At 36.0% G+C, this 23,949-nt stretch overlaps 3 protein-coding genes across 4 annotated transcripts; 1 reads left to right on the top strand and 2 right to left on the bottom strand.

Annotated features, from left to right (window-relative positions):
- Positions 1–687: 687 nt before the first annotated feature.
- On the bottom strand, positions 688–8,397 carry LOC115433176 (choline-phosphate cytidylyltransferase B-like). Its single transcript, XM_030154451.1, has 8 exons — positions 8,030–8,397; positions 4,622–4,721; positions 4,141–4,257; positions 2,933–3,084; positions 2,775–2,853; positions 2,524–2,666; positions 2,244–2,432; positions 688–960 (listed from the first exon to the last, which is right to left on the bottom strand). The coding sequence occupies exons 1-8, from the start codon at positions 8,108–8,110 to the stop codon at positions 718–720; spliced, it is 1,104 nt and encodes a 367-aa protein (XP_030010311.1). The 5' UTR covers positions 8,111–8,397; the 3' UTR covers positions 688–717.
- Positions 8,398–10,979: 2,582 nt separating this feature from the next.
- Positions 10,980–18,325, top strand: lipia (lipase, member Ia). Of its 2 annotated transcripts, none has more exons than XM_030153586.1 (11): positions 10,980–11,142; positions 11,697–11,782; positions 12,730–13,100; positions 13,190–13,298; positions 14,597–14,698; positions 15,249–15,338; positions 15,456–15,623; positions 15,804–15,893; positions 16,160–16,268; positions 16,378–16,551; positions 17,958–18,325. In XM_030153586.1, the coding sequence occupies exons 2-11, from the start codon at positions 11,725–11,727 to the stop codon at positions 18,040–18,042; spliced, it is 1,356 nt and encodes a 451-aa protein (XP_030009446.1). In that variant the 5' UTR covers positions 10,980–11,142; positions 11,697–11,724; the 3' UTR covers positions 18,043–18,325. The 2 variants fall into 2 exon arrangements, with proteins under 2 accessions (XP_030009446.1, XP_030009448.1); XM_030153588.1 differs by lacking the exon at positions 10,980–11,142 and adding an exon at positions 11,159–11,467.
- Positions 17,228–22,719, bottom strand: LOC115432679 (SH3 domain-containing kinase-binding protein 1). Its single transcript, XM_030153589.1, has 5 exons — positions 22,572–22,719; positions 20,761–20,873; positions 20,437–20,657; positions 20,200–20,263; positions 17,228–18,995 (listed from the first exon to the last, which is right to left on the bottom strand). The coding sequence occupies exons 2-5, from the start codon at positions 20,845–20,847 to the stop codon at positions 18,957–18,959; spliced, it is 411 nt and encodes a 136-aa protein (XP_030009449.1). The 5' UTR covers positions 20,848–20,873; positions 22,572–22,719; the 3' UTR covers positions 17,228–18,956.
- Positions 22,720–23,949: the final 1,230 nt, after the last annotated feature.

Here is a 23,949-nt window from a genome sequence, read left to right as displayed (position 1 = left end):
TTATTATTATTATTATTATTATTATTATTATTATTATTTGTAGTAGTAGTAGTAGTGGTAGTGATGGTGGTGGTGGGGATGGTAGTAATAGTAGTAGTAGTAGTATCTATAATTTGAATTTATTAGTTTAATTTATGAAGGAGAAATGTTGGCTTCCATGTTAACATTTCTGTCTCAATATTCCACATGAATTAATTTCAAATAATGTATTTTTTTGCATAAGAATATGATTGTTTATTTGTTTGTTTGCTTATTTATTTATTTATTTATTTATTTATTTATTTATTTATTTATTCAAACATATATTGTTTCTCCTGGGTTTGTGTCAAGCAATTAAATGTACAGATAAACACACAACAACACTTAAGTCAAGGCAGAGTTGTTACTTATCTACATTTTCTTAGCTTTAGTAAGCATTTTTAACATATACTGTGAAGGTGCCTGTGAAAATATCATCACATTTTAATCAGTAACACGACAGCACATAAGTCATACCCAAAAGTAATTTTATTATCATTTCTTTTATTGTGAAAGAACATCTTACATATTCCTACAATGCACTTACACTCAGAAACACTGTGAGCCACAAAAATAAAATAATTGGAATTTAAATAATTTAAATCATTTTTGTTGATTGATATGAATTAATATTTTCTTTGAACATATCTAATAACAGACTGATGCAAAGGGCTGATAAGGATGAAAAGCACCAGCACCTCACTGTACATGTCTGGTATATGTGGAAGTAGCACTCAGGGATGAATGTGTTCCCTTTTTACGTGGGGAAGAAGCTGATGGAGAATGTGGAGGGGTGAGGGAGGATGAAGGAGATGAGAGGGTGGAAGAGGAGTCTGGAGAAATGGAGCGTCTTCTGGTGGGACTGCTGCTGGGGGAGCCTCGGGGTGAAGAGTAAGGTGACAAGGCCTGAAGCATCCGTCCACTCCTCTCCTGAATTACATGCTGAACCAGAACAGAGGACAGATTTGGTGCTTTTCTATTACTTCTAAAGCTGCTTTGATATGTCGAATGGTAATTCCAACACAGATTTTTTCTTCATTTTATCAATCTGTAATGTTTTACTGCTGTCACTTATTCACTTTCCTTCAACCTGCTACATCTTGTGTTATTTTAGTGATTTCATACAAGACCCAAATGTATGTATTTTAATCTTGCACGCAAATGGAGCTTATTTTGATTTGGATTAAAAATGTGCTGTGTCTTAGCATCAAATAGCATTGTGGTCTGTTGTCTTTCCTTTGAAAATGTTCAGAGTAAAGTTTTATTTTAATCAAACTGCTTCTGTCCTGCTTGTTTCAACAGTTCTGCCAAAACAACACTTTTCCAGATACAAATAGATCCATAGCCATGTTAAAAATAGATTTCCTCAGTTCCTGAACCCACCACTACACCTCTTGATGTTTTCCTTCCGCTGCTACTCACTTTGAATGATATGCAGTCACATATTTATGTCTAGATTCATTCTTTACAAATGCCTTCATTAACATCTACCAAAACACAGGAACTAGACTTTGGTGCAGAGATACCTGAGCACCTTTGGGAGGATACCCTTAAAAAAGTTTCCAAATCATCCTTCTGTGCAAAACATGGATTGATTCAATGCAAAATTGTACATCACAAAAGCTAGGCTGTCCGAGATCTTTAAAGATGTAAACCCAGGTTGTAACAGATGTCACCAAGCACTTGAATTTATGTACAGGCTCGGGTCTTACAATCTTACTGGGTGGAAATGTATTATTATCCATTATCCTTATGTATATTTTTGTACTTCTCTTTTTTTACATGATAAGCTCAAAAACTAAAAAAAAAACAAACTGCTTGTGTCTTCATGGAGTTCCTTTTAGTAAGAAATGGATATAAGATGTTCTTTTTTTGGTCCTGAATAGAATAGAATAGAATAGAATAGAATAGAATAGAATAGAATAGAATGAGACATCTCTCTTGTGGCGCATAGTGCAAAACAGTTTAAAAGAAAAAAAAAGTGTAAATATATATTCAGAATAAAAATAAGCATGTCAACTAACCAAGAAACGCTAGAGATAAATATATATTGCACTTTGACCCTGGCTGGACACTGAGGATATATGTTAAATGTATGTCCTTATTCGAGGTATAGTCACTATTATGTGTTCAGTACCAATATTGCACTTGGGTAAAACGTGCTGCTAAATCTGGAGGTGTGGGCCTGGATGGATCTAAATGGATGGATATAAATGTAAACATACCCAGGCTCCATCAGGTCCAAAAAGCTCCAGGAAGTTACTAATGAATTCTCTTGATTTCTCTTCCCACTTGTGGATGAGATCCTGGCTCTTCTCCTCCACTCTGTAAACAAAGTGTTTGGACTTTTCTTCCACTGTGCGGACCGTCTCTTTCATCTTGTCCACCTGGTTCTGAAGCCGGTACTTTTTCTCCTATCACAAACAAAGACACAGCGATGACCATCTGTATTACAAGCCGTTTTGAAGAATCGGACTTGTAAAAATTAATCAAGATTTCTCTTACGTTAATGAAGCCAACATTTAGCTCTCGGGCTGTGTATCCTCTTTGCAGGTTACGTCTGACATAGATGTCATAATCTCTGACTATACGAGTAATCAGATCAGAGGTGGAGATGCCTTCTGTCCTCTGAGTGGCCACAAACATACCTGTGATGAAAATGTAAATAATAATGCAAAGTGTCTTGAAATATGATATTTGAAAAAGGCTGGAATCAGATCAATTATAATGGACTACATAGTTAAAAATATCTTCACCTGCTTCTTTAATGTGCTTGTAAACATCATCTGATCCAGCTGAGGTGTACGGGATGTCATCATGGGCCACAAAATCAATCTGTGAGTGAAAACATCACATGACTTTAGATGTGACTGAACACAAGATATGTTTGTTGTGACTTCACATGACCTTTGACCTTGTGTAATTTGAGGAACTCCGGGGTTAGGGTCCAGGGAGCATCCTGCACGACTTCATCAACGTAACGGCAGTGCCTCAGGGCTTCGTAGCGTTCGTCCTCGGTCATCACTGTGTAGCCCTTGTACTTGTGGGTGAGTTCATCACTGCAGACTGGAAGCACAGACACAAAGGAACTTCTGCAATGACAGGTTTTATACTCATAACTTAATTTCTGAAATTACTCTAATTTTCTATCTGAAATAAGTAAAGTAGAATATATAATTTTAAAGAGGTTAAAGTTTCATATCTTATTCAGCTCTCAGGGCATCTGCCTCCACTAGTATGTAACAACATTTACAGTAAGTACTGACTTTAAGTAGATTAAATATGGAAGTAGATCTGTGTCATCAGATTTTGAATTATAAAAGACATTGAATTTCTAGCACTGATTTTTTTTGCACTGAAATTAAGCATCTGAATTTTTTTTAATTCTAAATTTATGAACATAGTTGAATTCAAAGACAAACAATTCAGATACTTAATTTCAGTGCAAAAAAAAAAATTTAGATCCTTAATTTCAGTGCAAGAAACAAAATTGGACACTTAGTTTCAATGCAAAAACAAAAAATTCAGATATTTAATTTCAATGCAAAAAAAAAAAATCAGATACTTAATTTCAATGCAAAAAAAAAATTCAGGTACTTAATTTCGATGCAAAAAAATTCAAATATTAAATTTCAGTGCAAAAAAAAAAAATTCAGACACTTAATTTCAATGCAAAAAAACATTCAGATACTTAATTTCAGTGCAAAAAAATTCAGAAAAAATTCAGTGCAAAAAAATTTTAGACACTTAATTTCAATGCAAAAAAAATTCAGATACTTAATTTCAATGCAAAAAAAAAAATTTATAAAATAAAATCAGATACCTAATTTCAATGAAAAAAAAATTCAGGTACTTAATTTCAATGCAAAAAAAAAAAAAATACAGACACTTACTTTCAATGCAAAAAAAAAAAAAAAAAAAATCAGATACTTCATTTCAGTGCAAAAAAAAAAAAAAAAATCAGATACTTAATTTAAGTGCAAAAGAATTCAGTGCTACAAATTCAGTGTCTTTTATAATTCAAAACCTGATGACATAGATTTACTTCCATAATTATAAAGTACACTTTATTGTTTATATTACACACGTTGAACTGAACAGAGGGGACAGACATTACTTTACCTCCTACTATCAGGTGTGTGTTAGGAAACAGATTTTTGGCCTGCATCAGGGCTCGAGCGTGCCCCGAATGGAAAAGATCAAAGATCCCATCAGCGTAGACTCGCACAGGACGATTAGCTAAGAGAAAATTGATAAGAAATAATTTCCTCAAATGCAATCAGGAGATAAATAATTCTTTCTTTATCTGTGATTTAGCAGATTGTTTTGGTCTTTGGACACTGGTAATCTTACATTTAAATCAGCTGATGTGAGAATTGACATGCACTTATATTAGTGTGTTCTCTGAATAAAGTGACTTTCTTTTGATCCTTAGTTTCTCAGTGTTACGAGAAAAAGATGCAAGATCACATTTAACCACAGTATACTACTATATAGGGCACAGGATATGAAGTATTATGGGCTGCATTTATTCCACACTGACAGCATCTGAACATGTTAATTTTCATGACATTATATGACTATGACTATTAATAGGTGTAACCTGGTGTTCCCCTGCGTGCTTGGGCGATAGTCAGCTTTTCTCCGGAGATCTCCCAGTCACAACCTGTGGGCTTGGCAAAAGCAGCCGGCTCCTTTAAAGCCTATAACATGCAGGTAAAAAGAAAAAAGACAAAAAAACAGAGAATAAAAAATACAATAAAATCTAAATATCCTGTCCAGCATCTCACTGTTTCTCATCGGGCATTTTCTGAAGTTTCTATTCACCTATACGTGTAAACTTACTGACTGTATTGAATACATATTTAACATAAGACATAATAAGTATGGCTGGTGTTCATAGGCAATGAAATATACAGTGCCTATCATAAGTATTCAACCCCTTGGATGTTTTACCCTTTTATTGGTTTCATAAATCAATCATGGTCATTCAAATTTGGCCTTTTCCACACAAAAATTTATTAGAAATACTCTTTAATTACAAAGTGAAAACAGATTTTTACAAAGTAATGTCAATGAAACAAAAATATACAAAGAAAAATCATTGTTTGCATAATATTCACCCTCTTTTACATTTAATGGTCTAATTCAGTAGAGGTCCATCCAATTGGTGTCAATAGTCTCACAATTAGTGGAATAAGGATTACCTGAGTGGTGTGGGTGTGTCTAAAGTGGTTGAGGTAAAAAAATACCTGTGTGTGGAGGGTCCACAGACTGGCTGATCAGTATTCCTGGCTACTGTTACACCGTGAAGACAGAAGAACTCTCCAAGCAACTCAAGGAAAGGGTTATTGAAAAGTACAAGTCAGGGGATGGATACAAAAAAAATTCAAGGCATTGAACGTCTCCTGGAGTTCAGTGAAATCAGTCTTTAAGAAATGGAAGGATATGGCATGTGTGAATCTGCCTAGATCATCCGTTCTTGTGAACTGAATGACCATGCAAGTAGGAGACTAATGAGAAGTTGAAGGAAAATTCGCATTAGATCTTCCCCATGCCCTTTGGCAAATTCTAATCGAGATCTTGAGTCACACCCACACCACTCAGCTGATCCTCATTTCACTAATTGTGAGACTATTAGCACCGACTGGATGGACCTCTATTGAATTAGACCAGGTGTGTCAAACTCATTTGAGTTCAGGGGCCACATACAGACTAATATGTTATAAAGTGGGCGGACCAGTAAAATAATATAAATAACTAGAAGCACTCGGAGAGCACAGACCTCCGCCAAGGCTGATCAGTGGCCCCCCCCGTGGGCCCCCCCACCCCCGATCACCACCAAAATTTAATAATTTCTTCCTTATCCCATTTCCAACAAACCCTGAAAATTTAATCAAAATATGTCCATAACTTTTTGAGTTATGTTGCACACTAACGGACAGACAGACAGACAAACAAACAGACAGACAGACAGACAAACCCTGGCAAAAACATAACCTCCTTGGCGGAGGTAATAAGATAAGAACTGATAAATGATGTCGACACCAAAGTTTTCTCTATGTTTTTTAGTGAAAAAAGTAAAATTCCATAATGGAAATGTTTACATCTATGAACCGTACTTGAACATAACATGAACAAACATGAAATCCTGAAAATTCCAAAGAAAAATAAGTGCAGTTTTAGCAGTATTATGCCTTAGTTTATCATTTAAACAACTTACAGATCACAGTGGATCTACAAATACACACAACATTGAGCAACAGGCAGAATATTGGTAAATTTCTACATACTTCTCTTAAGATATTTCAGGTTGTTAATATTTTTTTAGATTATTCATATTTTTTGTAAAAGGCTGGTCTGTAAATGTAACCATTTTTTGTGTAATTTTACATTTTTTTACTCTAAAACAAAGACAAAAATGTGCAGTTTTCATTATTTATTAGTTATTATAATAGTATTTTACTGGTCTGACCCACTTTAGATTAAATTGATCTAAAATGAGTTTAACATCCTTGATTGTTAATATCTTCAGTGTCATTTTTGTATTTCACAAATTCATCCTACGGGCCGGAATGGACCCTTTGGTGAGCCAGTTTTGGCCCTGGGAATTAGACCATTAAATTTATAATTATTATGCAAACAATTATTTTTCTTTATATATTTTTGTTTCATTGACATTACTTTGTAGAAATCTGTTTTCACTCTGACATTAGAGAGTATTTTCCAATAAATTTTTGTGCGTAAAAGGCCAAATTTTATTGACCATAATTGAATCATGAAAGCAATAAAAGAGTAAAATATCCAAGGGGGTAAATATTTATGATAGACACTGTAACAACAGCAGCCTATAACAAAATATCAGTGCAATAATGAGTTAGATATTATCAGCACAAGATAAGATCTGATAAAGTCTTCAAGATATCTTGGTACTACAGTCAAAATTACACTAATTAGTATCTGCAGATGTGATGGACTTTGTGTTTTGAGTAGATACATACTGTATGTGCAGCTTTATCTACAATATTGAAAGATAAACTTTGAACTGCTGCATTCTTCACAGACATTTTGTACTTTGTATCTTAAACATCAAGGTTTGGTTGATTAACTCTAATACTATTTTTGTTCCTTCGTCACATATTACAGGACACTGTAGACAAAAAAAAGAGTCTCAAAAAGGCTCATACTGTCCCACATAAATTTGCTGACACCACATGAAAAAAAATCATCACAAAACAGAAGCTGTATTATATTCAAAAGGCTTTATCTCATGAAAACACATGTGCATATTTTCTAAAGCTGAATAGTGCTGCACCATTTCAGAAACAGAAAGAAAAGCTTTAGCATCCATTCCAAGAGCAGTGGATGTTTGTCTTTGATATAGTGTACACATAATAAAACTGCAAATGAAAAAAAGATAAACAATAAGCAAAAAAACATGTTTTGTTTTCAACACATAGGATTAATAACATTATTTGGTAAATTAAAAATGACTGCAATCATGACTGAATTAAAATAACTGTAAACTGTTTCTGATAAATGAATAATCTTAATATTTAAAAAGTCAAAATAATTGATTTCATCTTCTTCTATTTAATTTTTTGTTTCCTTATTTTCTGACTCCTGAGTTACAAAATATTGAATATCATTGGGTTATGGATTATCTGATTAAATCTATTTGAGGATGTAAGTTTGGACTTTTCGAAACACTAAATGACATTTTTCATCTTTTTTTTATGGGACCAAATGACAGATGAACTATGAGAATACACAGATTACTGACCACCATCAAATATGTATGTGTATTTTTTTTTTTTTTTTGTAATTCTAACTTCTTTACTCTCACTTTGCATATTTAATGCAGTGACCCTGTCTCCTGGGCCTTTAAATCGCAGCCTTTTCCGATTATATAAGTGCCCAGACTCACACTGGGTGCATGTGCAGCTCCAGTCCTGACGTGAACCTCCACACTGCCTGCCTGTCTACTGGTCCCAGCCCCAGCAGGACTCACCTTTCTGGGGCCTCCTCGTTGTTTCTGTGGAGCATGTTGATGCTGGGCGTTGCCACCTCGACCTCGTCTCTTTCCAGCCATCCTTAATCCTTTTCCTGCTGCTCTTCAGCTCCACTAACACATGCGGCGAGTTGTACTCCAGTGTGTGTTTTAAGTGTACGTACTATCAGTCTGTCTGACCCTGATGACGGGACTGAGCAAAGTTCAGGACACTCTGGTAAAGGCGAGTAAAGATGCAGATTACACTTGAAGTCAATATAGTCAGTTTGTTCCATGTCCCACTGCAGCAAGAAAAAGATGTAAACTCTGTCACAATGCACACACAACTACAAGGGAGGGTTGGATTTTAAGAAATATCACTTTTCCTCCCCTCTCTTTCCTCTCAGGCGGCCTGAGATGGCTGATATTGTAGGTTATAGAGGTGAGCAGCCTTTGGAACCAAACACTGGCACAGTCTGTACAACTTACCCACAGTTCTTTGCCTGATATTATGTAATTATGTTGATACTTTTCAGGTTCTTCTCAAAATCAGTGAATGCTCCACTACCTATTTGGAAACCAAACATATTGAATGTGTTTTTTATATCACAGTCTATTTGTACAAGTCATTTATACTGTTGCTTGTCAGTGATGTAAAAGGACACATGATTCACATAAATACAGCTCCGGAAAAAGTGAAGAGACCACTGCAGTTTCCTGTGAAATCAGCATGTCTGCATGTGTGACAGCCATTCCATACCTGTGTCTGTTGAATTCCAACACAAACACACCTTATTCTACTGAATACTGAACATGTCTTATTTAAGAAGGAGAAGTACAAAAACCACTGCTGTGGCCATCACTATCTTCTTACAATAGGCAAAAGCAGTGCTATTAGGACTGCCAAAGTCAATGGAATTAAAAAGTAACTATTGAAAACTACTGGACTTCTGCTCTGACAATGTTCCCAAACTCTGAGGACTGGTTTTTCTATCAGGACAATGCTCCCGGCCTCAGCTAAGTCAATAAAGGTGTGGATGACAGGCCACCAGATGAAGACCCTGTCATGGTCAGCCCAATCTCCAGACCTGAACCCACTCTGAAAACTTCTGGAGGAACATGGATGGTCATAAGCCATGGAACATCGTTGATCTTCTTGAATTTCTATGCAGGAGCTGCATAAAGTCATCCAACAGCAATGGAGGAGAGACAAGACACTTGAAAGCTGTCATTGAAAATCAGGGTTATTCCACCAAATATTGATGTATTGTGAACTTTTCCCAGGTTACAACATTAGTATTGTGTTGTTTAGAAATGAATATGAACTGGTTTTCTTTGCATTATTTGAGGTCTTAAAACACTGCATCTATTTGTTATTTTGACCATATGTCATGTTCTGCAAATACATGCTCTATATAACTATATTTTTATTTGGAATTTGGGAGAAATGTTGTCGGTAGTTTAGAGAATAAAACAAAAATGTTCATTTTACTCAAAAACATACCTATAAATGGTAAAATCAGAGAAAGGGATAATTTTGCAGTGGTCTCTTATTTTTTCCAGAGTTGTACATATAACACATACAGTGGTGGAAAAAGTTTTTGGACATGTGCATTTGTAATATTATTATTATTATTATTATTATTATTATTATTATTATTATTATTATTATTATTATTATTATTATTATTGTTATTATTATTATTATTATTATTATTATTATTATTATTATTATTATTTTGTTAACAACAACCAAAAAATTATTTGCATTTTATGACAAATATTTCTTGATATTTAAGATTGTGTAAAAATTAAGAATTTAAGGACCCCATCCCCCCGCATACACACACACACACACACACACACACCCCTACACACACACACACACACACACACACTCACACACACAAACTACTGTATTGTTGTTTTATTGTTCTGGCTACATATTACACTATATATCCAAAATGTCAGCTTTGAATCAAGCAAAGTGCTATTTTCATACAATAAGAAAGTTTCTGCCTTTTCCAGTTCATTTTTAACAGGTACGCCAGTTAAAAATTAGAGAAATCTTTAGAAAGAAAGAAGGAAAGCAAGCAAGAAATTGTGCAAACCTCCATCAAGGCTGTCAAATCCCCATACCCTTCCCAGCAAACTTACTTCAGATGTTCTGGAAAACAATGGTCCTAGGATACTCCAGCTAAAATCTGCAAGAAATCTAGAGACAAAATCTTGAAATACATTGATTATAAGAAAATTTGACTCAAAACAATGGAGATTTGTTCAAGATTTGATAACAGTTGTAGAAATATTGCTCCATGCTGACCTAAAACCTAATCATCTGTAATCACTGTCATGCGGAACTCACACTTATAAGACTGTATTATATAAATGTGGTGGTGTTTATTTGTTGACATACAGGATTACTGATTATACGCATATTTTACTACAAGTCATGATTATAGATACGTTAAACTTCTGTGTACATTATTTTTATATGCCATAAAAATCTCTTGAACCAGATTCAGAAAGAAGAGCCTTTATGCATTATTTAAGTGTCTTATCATGCTGGTAGTCACAAAAACAGAATAATTAGAAAACCAAACTACCATAGCAACTGAAAATCCAATAAATCTGCTTCAATCATTTTATACATTTTCTTTCTTTAAACATGTTACAGACAATATCCAGTATGTGGAAAAACAATGAGTCTGAATTACGGCGCTTGATTCAGTTTAAGTAGCTCATTATTAATAGAGAAATAATGAGCTATTTAAACTTCTGGAATTTCCCCTGGTGGGACTAACAAAGGAATGTCTTATCTTTAAAGAATTGAATGTTTCAGTTTCACTCTAATTTTTGTCAGTGCTTCAACTGTGGCTGTCGTGTAACCGGTTTTGAGTACACTGCCAGTGATTTCACAGGAATTTTCTTCACCTGTGAACAGACTGACCTGGAGCAAGGGGTGTGGTTATCTCTGTGAGAGTGTGGATAGGGCAGGAGGATTGCTTTTGCTGTTCTTCTCTCACTTCCTGAGTGAATACTGCCAAAATATGAGGAGCCGTACACTGAGCAGAGAGCAAAATATTCTGGACTTTTAACACAGCAGAACAAGAAGTAGCCACTGTACAGCAAAGGTACGTCTCTCACCTCAGTGTAGTCAGGTTTTCTTATTGAGTGTTTTTCACTGTTGGATCTATGTGAAGATAGGGAGCATATGTCAGTCAGCAGGCGTCTGCTGTGGTTGTAAATACTAGACTATGGCTCAACGGGCTGTTTGAGCAGCACAGGTGGGGATTTCAACTCTTTTTCTTGGACTTCACGCTGTCATTTGTTCAGTTGTCAATGGGTGGAGCCAGAAAAACACAGCTTATCAGTCTTTAGATTACACACCCAGCACTGGTCAAGGAAATGGAAATGATTCCTCTCAATTTACTCAGTACAGATTTATTATATTACAAGGTAAGTAGATAATTAACCAACCTCTTGTTTCAGTCCAGTAAGGTTTGTTTCATAACAGAAGTCACTGAGATCTGTAGGGAAAGGCAAAGCTGAAAGTGTCAAAGCGAATTCTTGAAGGGAAAATACTGTGTGAAGTGTGTAATATGTTAAATTTGGATTGCATTCAGATGATCAGCAATTTTAGCACAGACTTTCAACAATATTTTGACTGTTTTAACTCTGTCTATAGAGTTTTTTTTGCCTTGCTGATGTAAAGTATGTTCCTGTGGCAGTATCTGGCACCGTTCCTGCTGATAACTATTCAGATATGCAGAGGTAAGGGTGTAAACATTATACCCTCAGTGGTTCACCTCACATATTGCCTTGTGCTTCCATGTACACACACATACACACGACAGCTGCATTTACAGTAAATGAAACTCTGATGTTCATCTGATGAACTCCTGGGAAAAGGACGTCACAGCATTTGCAGAACTGAAATTTCTTGGGAAAAACCAACATTTTTGAGTAAAGGCTCTTTACTGTGTAAAAAAATATATATATATCATTGTAATACATTTATAATGGGCCATAAATGATGTAGTGGGTCCATCCAATAATGATCTACTTTAATGGAATGTCGTGTTGTGCAATAGATACTGGGAGCTGCTGACGGCTGTTTATTTCTCATCAACACACTTTTTTTAGTGCTGACATTAGAGAAAACAGTGTAGTGTCTGTTAGGAAATTTACAAAATGATGTGTACGTGACCAAAATAAATGGTTCCAACCATTTTACTACATTTTTATCAGACTTTATACTATTTATAGACTACTTTTTCTACACTGCTTAGTCATCATATCCACTTTCTCACTCATAAGGATGTACTTACATGTTTCTGTCAGAATGCCATTAGGTATTTTCTATGGGCACTGATAAACAGGATACATACTGCGCTTCATGAATGTGTATATTTCAGTTAAATTCTGCAAAACATACTGAAATACTATAAATCACAACCTGTTTCACTCATAAAATCCCACAGTTCCTGTTGTTCTGGAACTTGCTCATGACGTTTGTTTTTTTTTAAGATGATGAACCTCCTGCCAAAAACTCGCTCCCACACAGACTCTGATAATGAAACTGTTATGACTATGTCACCGTGAGAATGAGCCTGTCTTGAGTAACATTTTCCAAGTGCAGTTTTGTAATGTTTCATTCTTCTATTCATCCTTGTCCTCCCTTCCTTTTTTTTTTCTTTACTATTTGTGGCCTTTTTCAGCCCAAACATGTGAAGACTTTACAGATTTAGATCTCAGTCACGCCTTCATCGGAACCAGCCTCAGAATAAAGCTGCTGCTCTACACCAGGGAAAATGCCACCTGTGGGATTCTATTATCCCACACTAACCCGACAGCCCATCCTCAGTTCAAGTTGTCCAGACCTACCACTTTTGTCATTCATGGGTACCGTCCGACCGGCTCTCCCCCGAACTGGATACACAACATCACAGACATGCTGCTGTCGAGGGATGACATGAACGTCATAGTGGTGGACTGGAACCACGGAGCCGCTAATGTGAATTATATGAAAGCAGTGGAGAACACGCACAAGGCAGCAGACAACCTCACTGCTTTAATGAAAAAACTGCAGGTGTGTGATGTGTTGGAGACAATGTACATGACACATCCTGGTTGTTTTGTCTGTGAGATACAATTGTATTTTCACTCTTATACTTTCAGGAACATGGCGTTTCTCTGAGTTCTGTTCATTTGATTGGTGTCAGTCTTGGTGCTCATATATCAGGCTTTATTGGTGCCAGCCTTAACAGCACAATTGGAAGGATTACAGGTAAATGCAAACACCGGTGACATTTCACTTTCATTACCCAAATATCAATATCTGATGTAGGAAATCAGAATTAGAATATATATACCTCAAGGTTTTTTTTTTTGTTTTCATAAATATATTTATTGTCATTTTCTTTGTTTTATAAGAACAGGCAAAAAAAACAAACCACAAACACATCAAAACAATCCCTACCACCCCCCACCCACACAATAGCACCCACTCTACGTGCAACAAAACATACTTAACAGACACAACTTAATTGACTATACAGACAAGTCCTTTAAAAATTGCAAAAAAGGTGTCCAGATCTTATAAAAGTCTTACCTTTAGCCAGGTACGTCAGCTTTTCCATTGCCAGGTTAGAAAACATTTCTTTAATCCATTGGTTTGCTGTGGGTCCTTGAATATCTTTCCATCTCAAAGAAATAACTCATTTGGCTTGTAATAAACAAAAATTTAAAAGTTTCCTTTTTCTTCCAATTACTTGAAACTGCTCAGGGAAGATGTGCAAAATACAACATTTTGGATCCACGGGGATAACACATTCTGTAAATCTATAAATTAAATTAAGAGTCTCTTTCCAAAAATTCTGAAGTTTCTCAAAGGTCCACATACAATGAAACAAAGTGCCTATTTCTTTATTACACTTAGTACTATACCTCAGGTTTTTATGATAAAACAGACCTTTTCTTTTCAGATTTGTCAGTAGAGAAATTCTCTCAAGGCTCATTTTCAGACATTTCTCCTATAGTAAATTCCTCTAGAAGTGACTAGGGACTTTATTTTATTTTCAGTCTGTGCTGTAATGACACTAACTGCATCTGCATACTTTTATTATATTAGATGATATGACTGTAACAGCAAGTCTGACAGAAAAAAAATGAACTTTAGTTGCACAGTACTGCAGAGAAAGGGTCGAAATGTGCAGCATTTGGTACATGTTGTGCATCTGCAAAACATTTCAGGGTTGATAGTGTTCGAACAAGGACAAAGAAATACATGCGTCACTTCATCAGACACTAATAACAAAAGTTGACATCTTAGTATCTAAAGTACAATGAAAAAGGCTTAAAAAGTTGGTCAGTAAAAAAGCAAAACTGTCTTCTAATCACTGATATTTGCAGTCATTTGCAGAAAATATAGCACAGACTAATTGTAGTAGTTGACAGAAACAGTAAAAAGGTCAGTTGATAAAGGCATTTCAGCCAAGTGTAAATTTGCTCTACGGAGCTCCCATCAGTGTTTGTTTTAGGATTAAATTAAAGCTCTGTTGAGGTTTACTGATGTGATGTTTGCAGCTCTGGATCCTGCTGGCCCTCTATTCACTGGCAAACCTCCAGAGGACCGATTGGACCCAACAGACGCCCAGTTTGTGGATGTCCTCCACACAGACATCGATGGTCAGTAAGATCTTTTTTTTCGTAAATTAAGTGTTTATAGATGTGTTGTAGCCAATTTAGATTTGTGCTGTGTGTGTTTGTGGTTGTATGTGTGAATGTGGGCATATATTTGCGGTAAGGCACTTGGTTGCTAGGGTCACCGGCACACCTGTGGGTATAGGTAGCCATCAGCCAGGCAGAGGTTATGTAAGGGAGACACAAGTGATCAGACCAGGGGATTTGAGCCATGGGATGACACACAGTTCTTCAACCGTGCCTGTGTGTGTGTGACTGTCTGAATGGGTGTTGTATTAGTATTTTTGCATTTTTGTATATGAGCTCATTTTAAGTCATTCAGCACCTGGCCTTTTGTAGGTGTTTTTTAAGATTTGTGAGTGAATAAAGTATTAAACACACATCCATGGCGGACCTTGTTTTTACACATCATCACGAGTTGGAAATGTCTTCAAAATCCCTCAAGTGGCATTTTTTTGTAGCTAGATCGCCACTATAAGATGTTTATTGTGTGTGTGTCCTTTAATTTCCTTGCACTAACTGTGTGTTTTTGCAGCCTTGGGTTTCAGAGAACCTCTAGGTCACATTGATTTTTATGCCAACGGGGGAACAGACCAACCAGGATGCCCAAAGACCATCTTTTCTGGTAAAATTATTAAAATTATTCGATTAAGTCAAAACTAAAGGAAGCTATTAAAGCACAAATCGTGTTTTGCTGATGAAATCTAACGACGACTGTTTCTCTGTTACTACCTGTGTAAAGGGGGATCCTATTTTAAATGTGACCACCAGAGGTCTGTGTTTCTCTATCTTGACTCTGAGGAGCAGAAATGTGCCAGCAGAGCTTACCCCTGCACATCCTACAGTGACTATATGGATGGTCAGTGCTTGAACTGTGATCGCTTCGGTACAGCAGGATGTCCTGTCTTTGGTGGGTATACTCATGTTCTATCATTTAAGAGGACACTCCCTGTTTTATTCATGCTCACATTCTTTAAAATAGAGTTAAAACTTTTTGCATGTCAAATATTATTTGAAAAGATGGCTGAATTTTTATATGAAGTGTTTCATTTCTCCAGAGCTGATGCAGATTTCTTTTATTAAAATCCAGGTTATGACATTACAAAGTGGAAGGATGTCCTGTTGAACCTGGGTCAAACAAAAACATACTTCTCCACAAATAAAAAATCACCATTTTGCAGTGAGTAAGAGACTAACTATTGGGAGGGGATATTAATTAATAATTATAAATTACTGTTATTTAAAGCAGATTTGCAAATTATCATAATTGCCTATTGCATTACATGGAACTGAAGCATATTTATCTTCCCAGTTCAGAACAAAAGAACTATTTATATTATAAAATGAGCTAGACAGAGCATACATAGTTATTTTCTACTGTACAACATAAATGTTCTTATAAATCTATACAGATGATTGTGTTAACGACTTCCTCTCCACTCTCAGTGACAAACTACGTTGTGGATATAGTAACATGGAACCAGGAGATACGCTGGGGCTACATTACCATCAAACTCCACAGTGGAAGTAAAGAAGCAGTGGCAACCATTGACCAGTGAGTCTGCTTTTTATTTGTTATAACTCAGAACTGGATTAATCAAAACTTATTTTAGTCTATCTGTTACTGCTCTCCCTGACTAATATCTAACTGTTTCTTCCATCAGTAAAGTGTCAAAATTCAAAAAGTTCACACAGACCAAGTTGTTGGCTCAGTTTGACAAAGACGTTCCGTCGGTGAAGAAGATATCTCTCAAATTTACCACTGGGAATGTTTTGAAGCCCAAATATAAACTCCGAGTTCTCAGAATGCGTCTCACACCGATAGAAAGGAAAGAGAGGTAAGTAATGTTTTTTTTGTTTTTTTTTTCATGTATATTTTTACCCCGTCCCCAAAGGGAAGGCAAGGGGCATTGTTTTTGGTTTGGTTTGTTTCTTTGTTTGTTTGTTAACACTCTAGCAGCAAAACTATTGGTTGACTTCATACCAAATTGGGTTTATAGATTGCCAGTGACCCAGAATAGATCTGATTACATTTTGGGAAAAGTAGATTGAAGTTCCAATTTTTCATGAATGACAAAAACAAGACATTTCCCCATGTTCTTATAATAGGTGAAATTTCAAATGTCTGCAGCACCAAAACTATCAGTTGAATTCATACCAACTAGGGTTTATAGATTGCCAGTGATCCAAAATATTTGTGGTTACATTTTGGGAAAAGTAGGTCAAAGTTTCAATTTTTTAGGGCATTTTTTAAACCTTTTTCCTCCCATTTACTTATAATGGGCAAAATTTTAAATGTCTTTAAAAACATCAATTTTGTTTCAATTTACTTCAAATTTGACACATATATAGAGGCAACTGATATGATGACATAACCACATGCATACACATGATGACATCAGCTAGACTGATGCCAAAATAAGCTACAATACGTGCGAAAAAATAACTTGGCTGCCCAAAGTGTGCATCTGTTACATTCCACAACTTCTCCAAACTTATGGTTAGGATCCAAACTGCATTGTTTAGCCATTTTTATTGGTTTGTCAAATGTCAGAGTAAAATACTTAACAATAATAGGATATGTGAATTCATTTTCTGTAACTAAAATAAAAGAGTGTGCTGATTATATCCTTTGTGAAATGGAGATGAGAGGTACGGGGTGTAAAAAACACCCAAAAACAAAAACAAAGACCACAATACAAGAGTAAAGTGATGAAAGACATGCATGAAACAGGTGTAACAAGATGTAAAAAATGTAAAGTTGTAACATGATGGAAACTATGTAAAAGAAATAGTGGTAAATTTACAGAAAAGATACAACAAAAAATAAAAGACAAGAAAAAGAGACAGACTAATGTTCTCAATGCATCTTTTGGCAAAGATCAGCAAAATCAAATGCTTTTCAGCTAACATCAATGACTAGAAGAAAAAGGGAGAGAAGAAAACACAGTGGAGTTGAAATGTTTGTCTGTTTGCATCATTAAAAAACAGTGAAGAGTGCTACAGCTTTTCTTATCTGTTCTTTGAGTTTTTAAAAAAAAATGGAGATTCATACAATGTTTTTACTGAGAAACCAGTAAAAACATAGATACTGGGGCAATTCAAGGTATATGTTTTTTTCTAAATTTGGGTCCCAAGGAGACATGAAATTTATTTATTTTTTACCTGAAAGAGTTTGTGAACCATTGTTCTACATTAATATAGCAATTACTGATGATATTTCATGTGTATTTGTGCTGCACAGGCCTCTCTGTCGATATGACATCCTTCTTCCAGAGAATGAAGAGGTCACCTTCAGGCCCATTCCCTGTGAGGAGTATAACTTCTGACACTACGTCAAGGATTTTATCGACTGCACCAGAGTAAATTCTGCTGACTCACCCTCCAACAGATCAGATAATATAAAACCCACAGCACAGTATCTGACATAATGTGATCATTTGAGATCTTAAAATGTAATATACCACATGATGTACAGTGTATATACAGTGTTGCAGCAACAAAACTCTTCACAAACTACAAGATTTTTCAAACAAATATGACACAGAAACTTTTGTATTTATATTTATATGGCAATATATTTGATTATAAAATAATAAAACCTTAAGTCAATGTGCAGTTTGAGTTTCTTTACTGTATTGATGAAGGCCCTAGACATCAGTATCAATATATATTTTTGTACCATAAATAGGTAAACTACAGTAAAACTGTAAATATATACAAAACACATGTATTCACCATCAGTCATGTTGGAAACTGATGATTTTACATCACATTAATACAAACACAGTCTCTCTTTTTGATAATGTCTAATTCTCAGAAGGGTTCAAATGTTTGGAAATTTTTATTTTTTATTTTATTTTTTTTGCATAATGCTCTCTGTGGAAAAGCAAGGAACATGACCAGCCACTTTAGGAGGCTCTTTTCCACCAGGGACCCTATAGATGTTGTGCATACGGTCACTAATGATCCATCTACAGAGGTAAAATAAAACAGACTAAAAAGGTCACCTCTTACTCACTGAACCAAAACTTATTTGCTGCTGACTTGGACTTGTTAAATAAGTAAAAATGTGCGGTCCTCTTAGCCAGCAATCCACATAGAACCCATTTCCACCAGGCTGTATTTTCATCAGAAACAATTGCACCAGAAGTGTCTTAAAAGTCTTCATTTTTCTTCAACATCTTCATAATGTAAGTATGTAAGTCTTGTTCTGAATGAAATCCGAGTGTCTTCAGTCACGTCATTTAGACATGTGTTTCTTTATGCGTTGGATCTCCATCTAAAATACAGAAAATATTTAAAAAATCAACTGTGTATTTAGTACTGTATATTTAATTCACAGCACAGCTCTATGTGACTATTACTAAGGACATTAAAATACATTGTCCGTAACATTATGACCATAATTATACTTACTGTCTTTCAATGGTACGTATCACCTATTAGACAACAGGTGAACATTTAGTCCTTCAAACTGATATGTTTTAAGCAGCACATATGCAGATTTAACTCCAGTAGCCAAGCTCTGCCAGGCCTCATAGATAACAGTCAACTGTAAAACCTCATCAGCTGATTGCTCGGTTGCACATCACCTTCACAATCCACCTCCAGCTCCTCCCCTTCTTGTGCTCCATTTGTCTGAATCATGTCATGTTCTTGTTTAACTCTCCCTGCCTTCTTCCATGTAATCACATAGGAGGGCAGAAAGTTGTGCTCCTCGTCTCAGCTTTTCCACATAATATGCATATGGAAGAGTAAGGAGGTCCCAGAACAGTGCATTTTGACAAAAGTTGTCCTGACTGAAGTGGACAGACAATCCAGTTTCAATCTGTGGGATGAGCTGAGCAAACAAATCTAATCCACAGAGACCCCACTGTGGATTTTACAGGACTTATAGGATCTGCTGTTGACACCCTGATACCACAGAATACATACAGAGGTCTCATGGAGTCCAAGCCTCAGGTTAGAACTTTTGAAACTGCAAATGCGGGGCCTACATAGTATCAGACAGGTAGAAATAATGTTCTTTTTGATAGGATACTAGGCACTGCAGACTGGCAACACCCACCAAGACCTGTAGTTTTCAGATGCTCTAACCAAGTCCAGTTTAACCACTGTCAAAGTCACTCAGATCCTTAGATTTGCTCCTTTTGCTGCTTCCAAAACATCTTCTAGATGCTGCATAATTCAGTATATTAAACAACTGACAAGTTCCAATGGGATAACCAAGATTATTACTACTTCACCTGTCATTATGAATAGTCTGCAATTTTGTTGCACAACTGGTGTAATGAAAATAAAGTCTATTCTGTTCTATTCTATTCTATTCTATTCTATTGAGGAGCAGTAAAAACAAAGCAAAAGTGTTATAGATATGAGAAGGAAAATTTAGTATTTATTATGACATATCAGAAAATTATGGAAGCGGTAACTAATCGCTTTCGTAGAAAACATGGGAATAGACATATATTAAAATGTCTTACCTGTAAAGTCAATCGAATTCTTTTCTCCTCATCCAGCTCATTCATCAGAAGCTTAATTTCTTTGCTGAAAAACAGGAAATTAACATTAATGCAACAATCATAAAGACAGCAGATTATTGTAAATGGCATTTCTTTCTGGATCTGTTGGTGCATAATTTATGTCTGAGTTCCTGAATACTTGAGTAAATGCAGAGGTCTGGGATTCCTCTGAACAGGTAAGTGAAGCCAGATGCCTACTTGTGCTGACTCTTCATCTGTGAAAACTGGTCCCTCAGGTCCCTCAGTTCGTTCTGCAGTTGTTCCAGGTTTGGAGGGGTGTGCTGGTCAGAACTGAGGCCTGGGGGCAGCATTGGATGAAGAACAGCAGACAGTGCTTTTGGTAGCAGAGAGGAGAAGGATGGAGCTGAACTGGAGGCTGAGGGCTGTGGAGGTACGATTTTAGCCTCTGATGTCACTGGCTGTCAAAAGAACACAAATACAACATACCGGTCTACTGTCATTTGGAAAATAATTGAGAGCATTTGCAGCTTTTGGTTTTGGTTTGGTTGTTTTGTCACTTACAAGCCCATTTGGACTTGTTTCCTGAGTTTCTTGCTGTGTTGAGGACAAATCCAGCTCCTCACTCTGGTTCTCTTGATTCATCTCCATCGCCAGTGTTACCTGTTGAGTCAAATCTAGGTCAAGACATCTGATAGTTAAAGTACTGATCAACCATAACATTATGACCACTGAGGTGATGTGGTTATAATGTGGAGTATCTTGTTACGATGAAACCTGTCAGTGGGTGGGATATATGAGGCAACAAGTGAACATTCAGTCGTCAAAGTTGATGTGTTAGAAGAAGCAAAATGGGAACGAGTACAGATCTGAGTGACTCTGACATGGGTCAAATTGTGCTTGTAGACGATTTGGTCAGACCATCTTCAAAACTGCCAGTCTTACTAGGTCCTAAATTGGACTGAAATTGGCTTGTCCATCTTTAGACTACTAAACTGCAGACCAAGAACCAAACAAGACCTGCAGGTTTGGAGACGCTTTGAGCTGTTCATCTAGACATTATAATTTGGGCTTTGTTAAAGTCACTCAGATCCTTAAAGTTGCCCATTTTGCCATTTCCAACACATTAACTTCAAGGACTAAATGTTCACTTGTTGTCTCATCCACTGATAGGGTGTGATAGATGTCATTGTAAGATATAATGAGATTAGGAACATTATTACTTCATTTGTCAGTGGTTATTATGTTATGGCTGATCAGTGTATACTTGCTATAGGCCTATAGTACTTGTAAAATTACATTTCATGGAGTCCCCTAAGACTCCAAGAAATACAATCAATATAGTGTTTAGTAAGTAGTAAGAAATTGGAGTCCGTCCTCTGCTACAGTGTGGGGTTGCTTGTGTAAGGTGACTAAGGAAAGTTAAATTTATCCCAAGGACAGACTGGACACAAACTACACACTTCCACTGTGTTTTCAAACCATGAGGCAAGTCATGACAGCACTATTAAACTGACAAGAAAAAGGTAATTCGCTTGTGTTATAATCTTTTAAAATGGACACATTGGTAAAAGTGTATACTTCCCAGAGTCTGAAGCTCTGACTGTAACCTCTCATGTGCAGCCTGATCATTCAGGTTCTCCTTGACTGACACAATTGAATCAAACTCTTCGGTGTCTTTAAGAGAAATTGAGAATAAATGTTAAAACACACTTTTTTAAAGCTCCAAACTAATTTACAAAAGCAGAAGTGCTTATTTTCCATGGTAATACACCAATATCTGGTTCAGTTTGTGTGTTTCCAAAGCCACCATTAACATTTAGCCTTAGCATGCAACATTCAAGCATTGTTGTATTTCATATTGTGTTGCAACACATTTAACAACAATAGTTGCCAGGCTTACCAGGAATGAGGGCTGAGCTATAGCTGCCCATCATGACAGAGAGGAATACAAGTGCAGGAGAGAGTAAAAGACATAAAACCTGCAGAGCCTTTAAGTCTACATCTACAAATGACAGATTGGAGCAAGTCAGTGCAGGAGAAAACAGCTGTCAGCGCAGTGCAACCTGTTGGAAAACACATGCTAGAGAATCATTGTAATGAAAGGTTCTAGTTGTTTGAACTATCAGTGTTCTCATAATTTCACAAATATCATTCAACTTTCAAGCAATATACAGTCTTATTTAGGAGGTTGGTGTCTACTGTATTTGAGTACTACAGTAGAGGCAGCTGCTTGTGTCATGCCATAGCAGTCATCAAATGTGCAACACATGCTGGACAACGCTCAGAAGGAGCAAAGACAGCTTATACAGTCATTAGTAAACATACTAAACCAATTACCAGATTATTGTCAGCTACAGTGTATATACGCTCACCTTGTTGTTCCAGCGTCACTAGTGAGATACAGCAGCATCTGTGGTAACTGGACACCTTCCATTGTAACACAGTGTGGTCCGCAGAGTATGTTGTGAAGAGAGGCTGTTCTGTCAGGGCTAAGTTTAGCACTAGACAGGACTCAGTGGGGCTTCACTCTGTTCACAAATACCATCACAGCAGTGTGGAGGGTGTCACAGACTAAAGGGCGACGGTGTTGTTTCAGGAGACAAGCTGTGCAGTTACAGACCAACAAGCTGTTTTAGCATTTAAAGCTTTGACTGGGTACATAATTAAAACATCTGTAATTGAAAGTGTCAATATGAACAACATATCTAAAATGAAACCATCCCACAGTTATTCTATTACTGTGTACTGAGGTTTCAGGTTCTACTTCTGGTAAATTAATTTAATTAGTTTTGATATCATATACCCAGCTTGAAAAAAAACTTTACACACATCTATCCAATTTTGCAATATTCAAAATACATGTGAATTTTACACCAGATATCGACAGATGGAGTTATTATTGGATTAGCTGAGTAAAATCAAAGTTGTAATGTTTATTTTGGTATCTGTCATTCTAGCTCAGTGGTTCTCAACCTTTTTTCAGTGATGTACCCCCTGTGAAATATTTTTTCAGCCAAGTACCCCCTGACTGGCGCAAAGCATTTTTGGTTGAAAAAAATGACTTAAAACAGTGCAGTGCCATCAGTGTCTGATTTATTAAACTTTGGAACTCCATTTGTAGTGGTCTCTCTTGAACTATTTGGAAATAAAAAGATATAACTAAAAAAAGAAAGAAATAATTAACTTAATTACAAATAAAGATTTGTGCACGTAAAAATAATTATCAACATAAAGTGTCCTCCTTTGGGATCATAGTAAAGCTCTGTTCTCAAAAAGAATTACGCTTCAACCACGACTCCATTGTTTGAGTTTTCAAGTGATTGACAGGTGATGCTAGGTGGCATATGACAGGTTGGGTCGAACCATTCTGGTATGGGGGCGACTCTGGGTTTTTAGGATGGTGAAATTGAATAGCCTACTGAATATAAAATTCATTTTATGAACTTATATGTTTTCCTGAAATATTTAATTAATTTAATTATTTTTAAAGGATTTTTGCATGGATGCTACATTTTAAATATATTTTAAAATCTCACGTACCCCCTAGAGTGCCTTCACGTACCTCCATTTGAGAACCACTGTTCTAGCTAATAAGATACACTTTTGACTATGACAACTACAATACTGTGTATATCATAAGACACCATTTGGTCTTTTTTTTAGCAATATAGCAAATATACATATATATTACAATGGCCGTACATGTCTCTATATAAATATATGTATATACATGTATGTATGTAGTCTAAT

This window comes from Sphaeramia orbicularis, chromosome 14 (genome assembly GCF_902148855.1).
Source record: "Sphaeramia orbicularis chromosome 14, fSphaOr1.1, whole genome shotgun sequence".
In the NCBI taxonomy this organism is placed as follows: Eukaryota; Metazoa; Chordata; class Actinopteri; order Kurtiformes; family Apogonidae; genus Sphaeramia; species Sphaeramia orbicularis.
Note: the sequence above shows the minus strand (reverse complement) of the source record. Positions and strands in the feature narration are given on the sequence as shown.